We start from the raw sequence: 13505 nt of genomic DNA, 5'->3' as shown, positions 1-13505 counted from the left end.
ACACGGCAAAGTGAAGACTTTGGTCTTCACTGCTCTGTCTAATAAAATTTGTATTTTCCCTCACTATAAGGTTTTCATTTCGTCATCTACAGATCAGGCAAAGTCCTGGTTAAAAATCTTGGATCGATATACACAAGATAGTTCAGCATGTGTTGAGAGAGCTAAGTTATTCAGCATGAGATGTAAAATGAAGGCCATGAAACTCAAAACAAGGGTTACGAACATGGAAACTAGCACAGTATTATGCAAATACACAAGTGAATCAATTTAATGGCATGATGTAACAGAACGTGAGGCAATCCATTTCATATCTGTGCAATGCAGGTCATCTCCATTATTGCTTCAGTCTTTGCAACTACCATGATAAGACTACACCCAAGGTATAAAAGCAACACACCAGCCAAAACTTTAATAAACAGACAGTAACTGGAGAATAGTTTAAAAGAAAATCAGTAGTAACACATTTTTCAAGAACAGCAATAAAGGTTAGACTTTTGAGATTGTCAGAGATGTTTGGGGAAAAAAATACTCCAGTACTGTAGCAAACATCTGATGTAATCAGTGCTACATACGTAGCTGTAGCTGGATTGTTCTAAACTTAAAAGTGCAATAACTATTCCCTGATGCTTGTGTTGTGAGTAGCTCCTCTGGATTTGTTAGAAATTATTAAACATGTAAACAGCTTGTGTAAATCGTTTCACGATATAAAGTATAATTTCTGCTGAATACAACGGTGTATAAATTCTGTTCTTCTTGGTGTCCCACTTAAACATGACGCCTTTATCAAACTTACTGGATAGAACAACATCCCATTTTACAATATCCATTTTATTATCTCAAAACAAACAAATAGAAATAGAAAGTAGAGCCAGTTTATGGCAAATGTTACCACTGTGTATCTAGGCCACTGAAAAGTGACACAACACCATGTTGGCACATTGATATTGTGTGCAAGACATATTTACATTGATAAGAATAATTCTGTTTAAAAAAAGGCTGATGCTAAAAGAGAAAGCTCGCTGTATACTAGTCATGCCTATGGAGTTGCAAAGCCTTTACAGAACGAATGTCAAAGTCCAAAAACCAACACTGATGTAAGAATATCAGCTTCTAAAAGCCATAGGCTGAGTTCTCATTCCTTTTAATTGCTTCTTGAGCTAATACTTTATGTGCCTTTAATGACCTGACTTTTCCCTGGATCAGAGGAAAATATGACTCTGAGTGGAAGCAATATGTCTGATGCCTTTCAAAACTAATACATTTTCACCTGCTTTAACTGGCATCTAGTTTTGAAATCAGTGTAAACAAAAAAATACTAATTTGTTAAATGTATTGTGCGGTGTAGTGTCAGATCAGTAAAACTCCTCCTGTAACTGTTCTTCCATATTGCACACATTTTAAAATGATATATTGGCTCATAATATGAAAATAAAAATAAATTATTTAAGACAAATAAAACAGTGGTACATAAGTGCCCAAAGATGGTATTAGCTTTTTCAAAGACGGCTTCTTCCAGTTGTCTCCGTGGCGCTGGTCAAGCTTGGTCAGGGCTGGGCTGCAGCACTCAGAGAGGCCAAGGCTGAGTGGATACGAACATGGAGCCTGTTCTCAAAGTCATAGCCAGCGTATTCCTCCTGTATGGGCCATGGAAAAAAAACAGTCAAATTGTGAATAAAATAACATTTTAATTTGTTTGTGCTCAGCCCTGTAACTCAGACACTCTCAGACTGCCCAATTCTCGACTCCACCTGTGCTGCTGTCTGACACTGCAGCTTCTGCAGAGAGTGAGATCTATGTCCTGTCAACATCAGCTCAGTATTGACTAACAAAGTCAATGCTGCTGCACCAGACGTCTCCAACGCAGTGAGGCAGCCTCACTCATCTGAACTGAGTTGTCCAGTGACTGGCAGTGTGTTGACAGGAGGCCTGTGAAGCCTCCCATTAAAGAAATATAGTTCCAAATATTTCTTTAATGCTAAAAGGTGTTCATGCACCTTTCTGATATTCTGGGTTGGACCACAGACGGGATAGAATATGACCCACTTTACAGAGTCATACTGTAACTTTCAGCTGCGATCAGATACACTTCACCTAAACCAACCAAGGCAAGGCAAGGCAATTTTATTTGTATAGCCCGTTTTCACAAACAGTTTGTCTCAAAGGGCTTTACATGGCATCGTAACAACATCCTCTGTCCTTAGACCCTCACATCGACTGAGGAAAAACTCCATGGAAAACCCTTTTAACAGGGAAAAATCAACCGACAGGCCATTATGAGGTCTCCCTCTTACCAAGAGCCCAGAACATGGGACAAGAGGCTGCTTCATCAAGATGTAGTGAGAGCACCAAGGAATTAGCCACGATATTGGCCACTTTCTCTGTGGGAGAAAGTGAAGCGCAATTGTCCTCGAGCCGATCGCTTTCAGGACTGCTGCGCATTTCCAAGGTCAAAACCTCAGGTCTGACAACATGGTGGGATCAGAAAATAAGCCTCTCTGCCAGAGACAGTTATTCAATCTCAGTCTACATCCATGAGCCAAATAGTTGGCTCCTAAAGATTTGCCCTGCAGGTGTGGCACCATCAACCCCCTTACAACTCCAGTTTAAATGTCCAGCTGACTGTTCACATTACACTGTGTATTGTTGACTGACTTTAAGGGGAACCACCAGTCTTTAACTGGACAGATGAAGACACTTTGTCTCACCACTCTGAGTCTGACATCTGTCTCTTAAGTGGTGAGACAGAAAAATGCACATCCTAAAGAACCTGACAGGTCCATTATCAAAACCTTTGAAGACTTAAAAGCCTGGTGAAGATCTGTTGCTTTATAACATGAGATCAGTTAGTTATCATGAATGAACCAAATACTGCTGCAGTTAGTTGACGAACAGTTGAGAATGAGAAGACGTATAAAGCATAATGAAGACATCTACCGTACCTTGGCCTGAAGCAATAGCATGCGACCCGTACAAGCAGACTGGAAAAAGAGACAGAATTAAATATTTATTAGACTACGTGACTTTGCCGCCATCTCAGATAAACCAGACACACAGTCTCTCTCTGTGTCTTTCACACACAGAAGACTTACCTCCGGGGTATTCAGCAGCACACAGCCCAGCTCGTAGCAGGAGTAGGGCTGAACATAAGAGTTGGTCAGAGGACCAACCTCGTCCCTCATAGCCAGATGGAAAAACTGAAGATAAAAAAAGGGAAATTCAGTCACAGCACACCAGACAAAATCTGTTGTAGTAGTTGTGTGTGCATGTTAAGATGACAAGTGTCATAGATGAGTACAGTGAATTATGTCATTTAGTAGACATGAGAGTACCTGAGTAGCATCTTTGGTCTTTTGGAGACATTTGTTTATGGCACCAAGAAGCAGGTTTTTCAGGCCTGCACTCGAGGCATCATCAATGCCCTGTAAAACTAAAAACAAGAAAAATGCACTCAGTGACACAACAACAAACAGGGAAACAGCGTCACACTAAAAGCTTTATGTCACTATCTGTGATACAAGTGCAACCGTTCACGGTCTGGTACCTTGTGCCATCGTCTGCAGCTTGGCAGTGGAGCAGTTGGGCAGAGCTTTCCACAGGTACAGTATCTCAATCACAGACAGGATGCAGAGCTCTTTGGATAGACTGGGGCTCCTCAGCTTCTCAGCCTGATTAAATACACGAGTAAACACTTCACTGATTCTCTCTGTAATTCGCACAACACAACCAGCTGGATGCATACTCACTCTCTTCATGGAGAACAGCTCTATCTGATTATTCTTGCGTTTGAAAAGTTTCTGAACATCCTTGAAAACGGTGATGGCTCCCTCCAGATCACCTGTGGCTCCTTGGCAAACTACAACACCAGGACAGCACATTATATGAATCGGTGGCAAATACAAAGTCCAACAGAAATGCCCTTAAAATCTAAGTCAACTGCTCCGTTAGTACCTCCAGTTAGATAGGCGTAGTAGCACTGGGACCAGCGAGACTCCACCTTCAGTCGCTCAAAGGCCCTGTAGGCTTCCCTGTAGTTCAGTTCGATCATGCTGCACCAACCTAAAAATGATCAACAGTCAGATATTATCACTCAGATCAGCCCTGAAGAATGTGGTTTGAAATCTGATGGGGGGGGGGGTACCTATTTCATATAAACACACGTGCTGAATCTCCCTCTGTTCGGAAGCCAGTTCTAAGGCATCGCTGAAGGACGTCAAGGCACTGGTGATCTGGCACTAGAGAGGGGAACGTTGTGTTGTGAGTTATAGTTACAGTGAGACAACACTGAGTTTACATGGCACCAGACAAAAACAAACACAACAACATGCGCTACCAGACAAAAGTTTGGACACACCTTCTCATTCAATGGTTTTTCTTTATTTGTATTACTTTCTATATACTGTAGACATCAAAACTACGGTATGAAGGAACACATGGAATTAGGTAGTGAACAAAAAAGTGTAAAACAAAGCAGGATATGTTTTAGATTTTAGATTTTTCTAAGTAGCAACCTTTTGATTTGATGACAGCTTTTTGCACACTCCAACAGTCTTGAAGGAGTTTCCAGAGGTGCTAAGCACTTGTTGGCTGTTTTGCCTTCACTCTGCGGTCCAACTCTTCCCAACAATCTCAGTTGGGTTTAGGTCAGATGACAGAAAACACTTTTGTTTTAATTAACACTTTTTTGTTTACTACATAAGACCATATGTGTTCCTTCATAGTTTCAATGTCTTCAGTATGAATCTACAATGTCGAGTGTAATAAAAAATAAAGAAAAACCATTGAATGTGAAGGTGTGTTTTTGACTGGTACTGTAGGCATTTACCTCAAGCCGCTGGACTCTGCCTTTGAAGAACATGAAGAGCGAGGAGTTGGGATAGGTGGCCTCCCTTTGCTGGAGAATAGACTTGGCCTCTGTTAGACCTGCCTGTGTGTCGGTGCCATCCAGAGCAAAGAAGGGCTGCACTACTGTGTGGTACCACAAGAGGGCCAAACTGTAAAGGGAAGCACAGATCCTGTACTGAGAGGGAATACAGTATACTGTACTGTACTGCACTGTGCTGTAGTGTCATCTTCCTGATATGACACCATCTTGTGCCAAACAGAACAATATTGCCTTTGAATTAATTGTCTGTAATAAATACTGAGAGATTTATGAAAAAAATATATTAATTAACGAGGCGTTCTCAGTACTAATAACTGACACTTATTGACTGGGTAGACAAGACCCGACTCCCACTGATGATGAGGGTATTGTATTATTGAAATAAGCAGGATTTCAAAATGATTCATTCAGACATGATTGGATTAACTCATGCTGCAGTGGCTGGAGTCAGTCTATTATTAAAGTCCTGTATTGTATTGATTTTGTGTTTGTCAATTACACAAGGCTGAAAAATGCTTCATCATCGTTTAAACGTTTTACAGCGAGTTATTGGTGAATATCCAGGAAAGTTAGAATCCATTACGTCTCCATTAATGTTGTCATATCGTCTACAACTGAAATACGGATAAACAAACGTACTTACTCACGTACTCACGTAGCTAAGGGAGCCTTCATGTCCTTACTTTCACTGGCGTATGTGAGCGCCGACAGGCCCTGGAGACGGTCGCCCGGGAAACCCAGCAGGTTGACAATCTTCAGTAGGTGGGGCGGCACCATGGAGATGCAGAGGTGGAAGAGGCCGTAGCCGAAGCTCACGGAACCTTTTAGCCGATCCAGAGCCTCGGGGCTGATACCGTCGCGCCTGTGGGAAGGGCTTGGCCCGGGCGAAGAGGAGCGGCTGCGGTCGGAGGAGGACGACGGAGATGGAGACGGTATCCCTTGTTGCTCGGAGGCCCGTCTTCTGCTGCCCTCCTGCAGGTGTGTGATGTCGCTGTAACATTTGTTGTACATCTTCCAGGCTTTTCGGAGGATCCAGCCTCCTTTGATGTAAGCTGTCAGAGGATTTAAGTGAAAAAGCACCCACTGATACTTAAGAATATTAATTTCTTTAATTTCACACAGATTGTCCTGATTGTTTTTACTGTTCGTCAAGAACTTCTTAAACTTTCCTCACCTGACAGCTCCTGTTTGATGAAAGACAGCACTGCAAGGTAAACCTGGCAGTCTGCAATGATGATCTGCCTCTGGAGTCGATCCAGAGCCGCCACCCCAGATCGCTGAGAGTCCCCCTGCCCACACACACACACAAAAATGGTTAAAATGCTGTTTTTCCAAGCACATATTAGTTCTTTATACAGTAACTCCAGAGAGTATTCAGACAGTTTTGAGTGTCGTTGATCAAATTTCAGATGGATAAAATGACCAATTTCCACATTAATCCCCATTAAGTGTGTATCACATTTTATTCATAATAATGAAGTGAAAACATGTTTTTAGAAATTTTTGCAAATCTATCTGCGATGTCTCATTTGCAGAAGCCCATTTGGTAGGAATTACAGTTTCAAATCTCCTTGAGTAAATCTGTTTTATAAACTGGATGGGAAGCATCCGTGAGCTGTCAACTTCGCTCCACAGTTGTTGTCAGTGACTTCTTGGCTGTTTCCTTCTGGTCATCGACTTGCTGAAATGTGAACCTGCACCTGTGTACAACTACTGTATATTAAATTTCCTGCATTTTTCCTTCCCACACTTGACCAGTCTCCTTGTTGCTGCCACTATCCACAAGTTTCCGAACGTCATCTATGGGCAAACCCGGAAGCCGGTTTTGCCGTTTTGGTGGAATTGTACGGTTACGTTTCCATGGTTTTCAGTCGTTGTCATAGTTGCGGTAAACGCATGGATCTATTAACGCTGGCTTTTAACACGGATGTCAATTTGTGTGATATCCACTGTTAAAAGCTGGTGTGATGATCCATGTGTTTTACAGATTTTCATTGAAAAAAAAAAAAAAAAAATCCATGCATTTACCGCGACTACTGAAACCATGGAAACGTAAACATAAAATTCCACCGGAAGAGCAAAACCGGCAAAACAGGCTACGTTTTTGACGTTCGGAAAAAGGTGGATAGCATGATGCTGCCACCACCGTGCTTCACCGTAGCAACAGTATTAGTCAGGTGATGAGCAGTTCACCTAGAGTTTGAAGATCTGTCCACACAGAGTCCTTAAAATGCACTTTGGCATTTTTGTCTCCTGGTAATTCAAGTTTGGGCAGCCAGCCAACAGCAGGAAAGGTCCAGGTGGTTCCAAACTTTTTCATTTTCACAATTACTGTGGCCTTGGAAATGGTTTTATAGCCTTTCCTGGATCTATGTTTCACCACTGTCTTATCACAGAGGTTTACAGTAGGTGCCTTGGACTCCACGGCTCCATGTGTGTTTCTAAAATAAGCCAATTCAATCAAGTTGTATCATGAATAATTAAAATAAATAGGATGCATGTGGATCTGACCACAATTTGCTACAGTGAACGATCTACAGTGAATGAATAATATTGTAAATGAGAAATTTCAGTTTTGGATTCTTGATATTTATGTTATTGAATCTAGACTAAAGCACAAAAATGCAATGTTATCCATTTTGCAACAGAATGAACTCTTCAAAAAGTGAAGGGGTCTGAAAACTTTCTGAAGCCTCTGTACATCATGTATATTCCATTAAATTCAGTGATGAAGTGGTTACTCACGCTCCTCTTGATCTTGCTTTTAATGGTTTCAATGACACCAGTGTTTTCACTCTCACACATTTTCTCTGTAGCCTTGAGGTCCTCAAAGGCCATCTGCATTTTCTCCTCTTCAAACGTCATCATGGCATTCTGAAAACAGCCAGATACAGTAGACCGCACTGTTTAACATTATACTTGACTGTTGGCCAAGGCTGGAGGTGCACACGTCTTAGAAGTGAAGCAAAGATTCATTCTGGGTTTAATTTTTCATGCAAACAATTTACTATTATTTAGAGAATCCTGTATTTTTCCTTTTACACATCTGAGATCAGCTTGTAGAACACAACCACCTACACACAACCATAAACTTAAAAAAAGAGCTTCCAATCAATAATTAATGGAATATAAAATAAACACTGTAAAAGTCAAACCAAGGAGAAATGGCTAGCTTGTTATTGGGGTTGCTATTTTTACTTTCACTTTTGTAACTTTAAAGAAAAAGAGTGTACTTCAGCTGTTGACAAACCTTGTGACAGTGTGACAAGTGAGCGACTAAATTCAATGACATCTGGCTTGTTTCTGTTAAGTTCGAAAGCACTTAGTTATTCTAAGTTGCTTTGGACAAATGGTGTCTGCCAAATGAATGTTGTGTCATAATTCAAACAAATATGGGTGAAAATTTCATTATGAAAACACAATTTCCATGCTAACTGTAATTCATTAAGGTCAGTCACACTTCAGTTTTGGTGCCAGTGAAAAATAAGAGGCTTGGCTTCATGCTCACTGAACACACAAGGGAAATTCCTTCGAACCTCATTATGAAACAGAACTGTTTTTTAAAAAGAGGAATTCATCAATCATTTTATTCAGCATTTGGACGAAACATGCAGCTGCCAGCCAACTTACCAGAAAACTGACAAAACTGGCCCCGAAACTCATCAAAGGACTGTGGTTCCTGGAAAAGATGGAGAAAAAAAATTGTGACATTAATGAGAGAACAGGTAAGAGGTGTAGAAGTTGTAGGAGATCTATTCTACACTCTTTTAATGAAACATGGCAGATTCATTTTGCCTGTGAGACACTGGTTAGAAAGTCACATGATGTCCGTTCTCAGTTTCTGAGTGAGTATGTGTCTTTCAGTTCCCTCCATCTTTTCTTGCTGATGCAAACATAACAGGATGGCACCAGCAGCTTAACCCAATTAGTGGGAGAGGTGACATTTAACGTCTTCACTGGGGGGTCAGGACACATAGGGGCTGCCCTTCAACCTACTGGTTGAAAACAAATTAACCCTTCCTAATCAACTCTTATAAAAACAACAACACAGCAGCACAGAAAGTACACAAACTCCTATTTGTGTACTTTGTGTCATGGCCGCTGGTCAGGAGTGTGTAGGCCAGGACCGGAGTTGAGCAGGCCTCAAAAGTCACATAAAAGTGTGTGTGTGTGTGCGTGTGTGTGTGGGAGGGGGGGGTTCCTGTCCCCCAGGAGGAGCATTTAAAGGTTTACTCCTTCCCGTAAATGCAGCTTTGTTTCCACAACAAGCTACAGTAAGAGAAGCCTTCCAACAACCACCTCACTTCCGTGTGATTGTCCTGGAGTGTGGAGGTGACAGACACGAACCTGTTCAAAGGAACTTAAATGCTAAATGAACTGGCATGACAGGAAAGCCCAGCCCTTTGAAGAAAACCATGTGTTCACTGACAGTCAGTGAAGATGGCCTCAACAAGTGCATCAGCAGCAGTAGCCTGCCTACAAACATAGGGAGCTGTTACAATAAGGAAACAGTGTGAGCATCACATGTCACATTATGGGTGTGGATGTTTGCTCGGGGTATTTAACCAGGATTAATCCTGCTTGTGACCACTATGGTGCTACAGCAAATGAACGTGACAAAGATGTTGTGGTGTTATTTTTCTTAAATTGTCATCATAGCAAAGCTGAAAAACGACAGTAGAGTAGAATACATGTCCTTATTTGGTTGATACATTGTGTCAACATAATAATAAGATACACCTGTCCTATCAGTTCCCACTAGCCCCCATCACAGCAGCACCCATCACTGAGATGTTTCCAGACACAAACACAGACCTGTGTGTCCTGAACAGCTCGTCGCTCTCCTTGAAGCCATTGTTGAGGAGCATGTTGATTCCTCTCAGAGCCAGCTCCGCGTCGTTAACACGCTCCGGCTTCTCCTCCTCCACGCTTCCCGCGGCTGGTTTCGCCGGCTCCGCCATTGAGATATCCGATACCGGAGATGAGGAACTGAAGGCGGCCGGTGGAGGGGTTGAGGGGCGGGGGGAGGGAGGGGACGCTGAGCGCGGTGGTGTCTGGCTAGTTTACTTCACAGAGAGAGAGAGAGAGAGAGAGAGAAAGAGTCTCAGCCGGTGGCGCAGTTTGGAGTAAACGCAGGTGAATGCATATTTCCTGCAGGAGGAGAGCGGCGGCACCGGGACAGACAGGTTCAGAGTAACTGAGGGCTGACAGCGGGAGCGAGCGTCGGTGAGCCGTCGGTTGTCCCGGTGGATGAGTCGCTGCTCCTCATTCCGCCGCCTCACTGCTGCGTTTGGGTGTTCAGAGCCACACTGTACGTAAAATAGGCTCATACAGGAAATGTGGTGCCTTCAAGTGCAATCGGAATTTACACTGAATACATCAATCTTAGTGGTGGAGTTGTCAGTATGGTTTTGACTGACGTTTTTATATGAGGGGGGTCCCTACTCTGTTGCTCACCCTGAGGTTTCTCCAATTGTTTTCCCTGTTGAAAGACTTTTCTTGGGAGTTTTTCCTCAGTTGATGTGAGGGTCTAAGGGCAGAGGATGTCTTGATGCTGTGTAAAAAGCCCTTTGAGACAAACTGCCTGGCCTTGCCTGATTTTTTATACTGCAGGTAGGCTATCTTCAAAGTCCACCATAATTTCAACCTACAAGTATACTTTGATTAGTGGTAAATTTGTCCAAAAAAAAAAAGTAGGCTACACCAGTGATGCTCAGCTGTGATAGTACTCCCTCTCTAATCTTGTAGAGGGGACCTGTGTCCATAAGCCTTCAATCTTGAAGTTTAGATGGTTTTAGTTCATGTTTGAGCTCAGTCATAATGTAGTGATTTATTTTTTCTTTTCTATTGTTGTTTGTGTCAAGTGATTAACACTCATAATGTGAGGGATGGTTGTCTTATTCCATGACAGGAGATCTGGTTATTCAGGTTATAGGCTATTCATGATCAAAACAGCTGACAGTAGGCTAGGCTACATTTCTGTATCAATTGCTTGATTGTTCAGTTTATAAAATACCAGAACATATCTTCATCACGTTTGTTTAACTGCCTTTTTAATCTGTTGATAATTCCAACAGTTTGTTGTTCCTTTATCTGTGTGCTTTGTCTTGGCTGATAGTTCCCGTGTTGCCCAGTTTATTTCGGTAACTGTTTCCAAACATAGGGGGTCAACTAGGCAACATTAAAAAAAGACTAAACTTTTGAGCAGATGTCAAAATTGGTTGTATTTGTGTATTGTCTTTAAAGAATATTAACCAATACACAACTTTCCCATTTTCACGTAGAGGTCGTGAAGGTAGCACCAGGGTGGGCGTGATGTTTATAGCTTGAGAGTCTTTCACCCAATGATCGACGCGGAACAAGTTTCAGACCAAACAAGTTTAAACCGGTTTCTCTTATCAAATTACAAGAATATTATGATTCCCACAGGGCGATTAAAAGTGTGTGAACACTTGGTGAGTTACTGAACACTTGAACTAAAATAATGGTAATTTAAGCCTTTTTATAAATAACCATAATATAGATGGGGATAAACTGACATTCTGAATGTATTTCACCAATTAAATACCAATAATACCAATTTCCTAAAACCAACATGACATTAAAAAAAAAACTGCAAATTATATTTTTCTAATCACACAATCAAAAGTATACACATGTTGCTGAGTACAATTCAACAATTAATCCCAGATTTCTCAAAAATCATGTGTCAGTACATGAAATTATATGAAATGCATGATCACACATCAAAAGATATTTGTTGGCCTACTTAATTTACAAAGAAACTGATTGTGCAATTATGAAATGGTTTACAAATCACAACAATGCATGTACAAATACATAGAACTAGCATGCACATTTTTTGTATCACAAAATTTGGTATGTAAATGCACAAAGCAGGTAGGCCTAAGTAAACAGTTGCTGGTGAACATAGGTAGCCTATGTCAGATACATTTTTTATTTATTGTTATATTACTTTAAGCTTTATATTAATATGAGCTAAATGGTCCCAAAACATTACTGACCAAGTAAAAACTTCAGAATATTGGATTTTAAACTTAGAGACATAATCCATAAAATTCAGTAATGCTGTTTTCTGGCATAACTGACATTAACAGCCACACAGTCCATACTCTTGCATGCAAAAGGAATGCAAAATCGAAAATAAATTCAGAACAACAAGAGTACAATATGGGAAAAACCATATGAGCTCATGGCAGGTGTGAAGACACCATTTCTATTAAACTAGTTAAAATTCAGATTTCTATGAGGCATGGATGTGAATGTGAACAAGAAATAGCTTGACAACCCCTGAAATATCACTGAAGTAAGCACCCTGGGTGTAAACATAATTATTCTTAAACTTTTCAACAACAAAAAAAAACAAAACATAGACTACTAATGTTGAACTCCATCAAAGCACCATCCCTAAAAAGCATCATTGTTTTCTTAAAGTGCAGCCCCGACCAATCACAAGCATATTCAGTAGCATTTGATTGTTGACAGAGAATCGATGGACCAACACATCAGTCTTTAAAACAACTATTAGAATATGCATTCATGTATTGGTGCCATGTTACAAGATTTTTTTCATCACAAAATAAATACAAGTGTTTAACAGAACAACAATTATCATGAAACTGTAAGCTGATGCTCATAACTCTATTTTACACACTCACATTCACACACTCACACAATGAAACACTCACCACATATTATATACAATCTTACATACAAACACATTCTCTGTCTTGGCAACAGATTGCACATGACTGACTGGCTGTAGATGTGGTCCCAAGGCTTGTTTTATGATGATGATGATGCAGTGAGACGTTCATGTTCAATCTGGGCACTCTTTGAGGTTGACTGGACCAAACACAGAAGAGAGCCTCTCGAAAGAGACCGGCTCATCGTTGATCCTCATGTCCTGGATGCATCCCACAAATGATGACGTGACAGGAAGTGCCTGATGCATTAACATCTCTTCTGTGAAAAGGTAAACAGAGACAACTGGTAAGTCATAGTCAAACTTGTGCAAAATGTTTTCTGTGGTGTAACTACTGTATATCGTACAAAAAAATTATAATAATGGGAATAGATTTTTTAATTCAAGATTGATGAACGCTCACCAGGAATGCCACCCACATACAGGGGGTCTTTGGTCAAAGTGGTGGTGGAAGATGGTGGTCCAATCTTGTAACTGTCCACTGTGTCCACATTCAGTTGCACAACATTTTTCCTCTTGATTACTAGAAGGAACACAGAGACAGTGACTTCATGCATATCAGCAGCAGCGGCAGCATGCCAACAGGCCGTAAAAAGGAGTTTTAGTTTTTATGAAGTGACTTTGGGTGTTTCACCTGAAATCTTGTGAAACATTCCATCGCATAAAGAAGATTTTGGCTTCACCGACACCATGAATTCCCCTTTTCCATTGTTAACCTGTGCCACTACCTGTGAACAAGAGCATGTCCAAACATGGAGCTTTTAGTCACATGGAGAAGAAGTACACTCAAAGTAAAATACACGTGTTGGCATGGTGCAACAGTTTCTGTTCCTTTTGTAGATGTGAAACAACGGTCAGCAGATTTGGTTTCTGATAAAGTACCAGTTTTCAAAAACT

The 13505-nt window shown here is 41.0% G+C and overlaps 2 protein-coding genes across 2 annotated transcripts in view; both read right to left on the bottom strand.

Moving 5' to 3' along the window:
• Positions 1–250: 250 nt before the first annotated feature.
• On the bottom strand, positions 251–10221 carry LOC146971157 (tetratricopeptide repeat protein 39C-like). The gene is made up of 14 exons (XM_085805228.1): positions 9698–10221; positions 8513–8561; positions 7628–7756; positions 6057–6171; positions 5538–5934; positions 4823–4991; positions 4139–4232; positions 3949–4056; positions 3744–3853; positions 3542–3665; positions 3330–3427; positions 3090–3194; positions 2940–2978; positions 251–1634 (listed from the first exon to the last, which is right to left on the bottom strand). Exons 1-14 carry the CDS (start codon positions 9841–9843, stop codon positions 1545–1547), a joined length of 1773 nt encoding a protein of 590 aa, XP_085661354.1. The 5' UTR covers positions 9844–10221; the 3' UTR covers positions 251–1544.
• A 2475-nt stretch (positions 10222–12696) lies between these two features.
• LOC146971156 (laminin subunit alpha-3-like) overlaps positions 12697–13505 on the bottom strand; it is a 52778-nt gene continuing 51969 nt past the window's right edge. Inside the window, exons 75-77 of the mRNA XM_085803816.1 lie at positions 13243–13336; positions 13012–13131; positions 12697–12868 (exon numbers count right to left, since the gene is read on the bottom strand). Coding sequence (XP_085659942.1) covers positions 12723–12868; positions 13012–13131; positions 13243–13336 — 360 coding nt within the window. The 3' untranslated portion in view covers positions 12697–12722. The remainder of the gene's footprint in view (positions 12869–13011; positions 13132–13242; positions 13337–13505) is intronic.

Source organism: Trachurus japonicus, chromosome 17 (genome assembly GCF_045865225.1).
Source record: "Trachurus japonicus isolate A0001 chromosome 17, Traja_1.0".
Classification (NCBI taxonomy): Eukaryota; Metazoa; Chordata; class Actinopteri; order Carangiformes; family Carangidae; genus Trachurus; species Trachurus japonicus.
The sequence above is the reverse complement of the archived record's forward strand: the minus strand, read 5'-3'. Positions and strand labels throughout refer to the sequence as shown.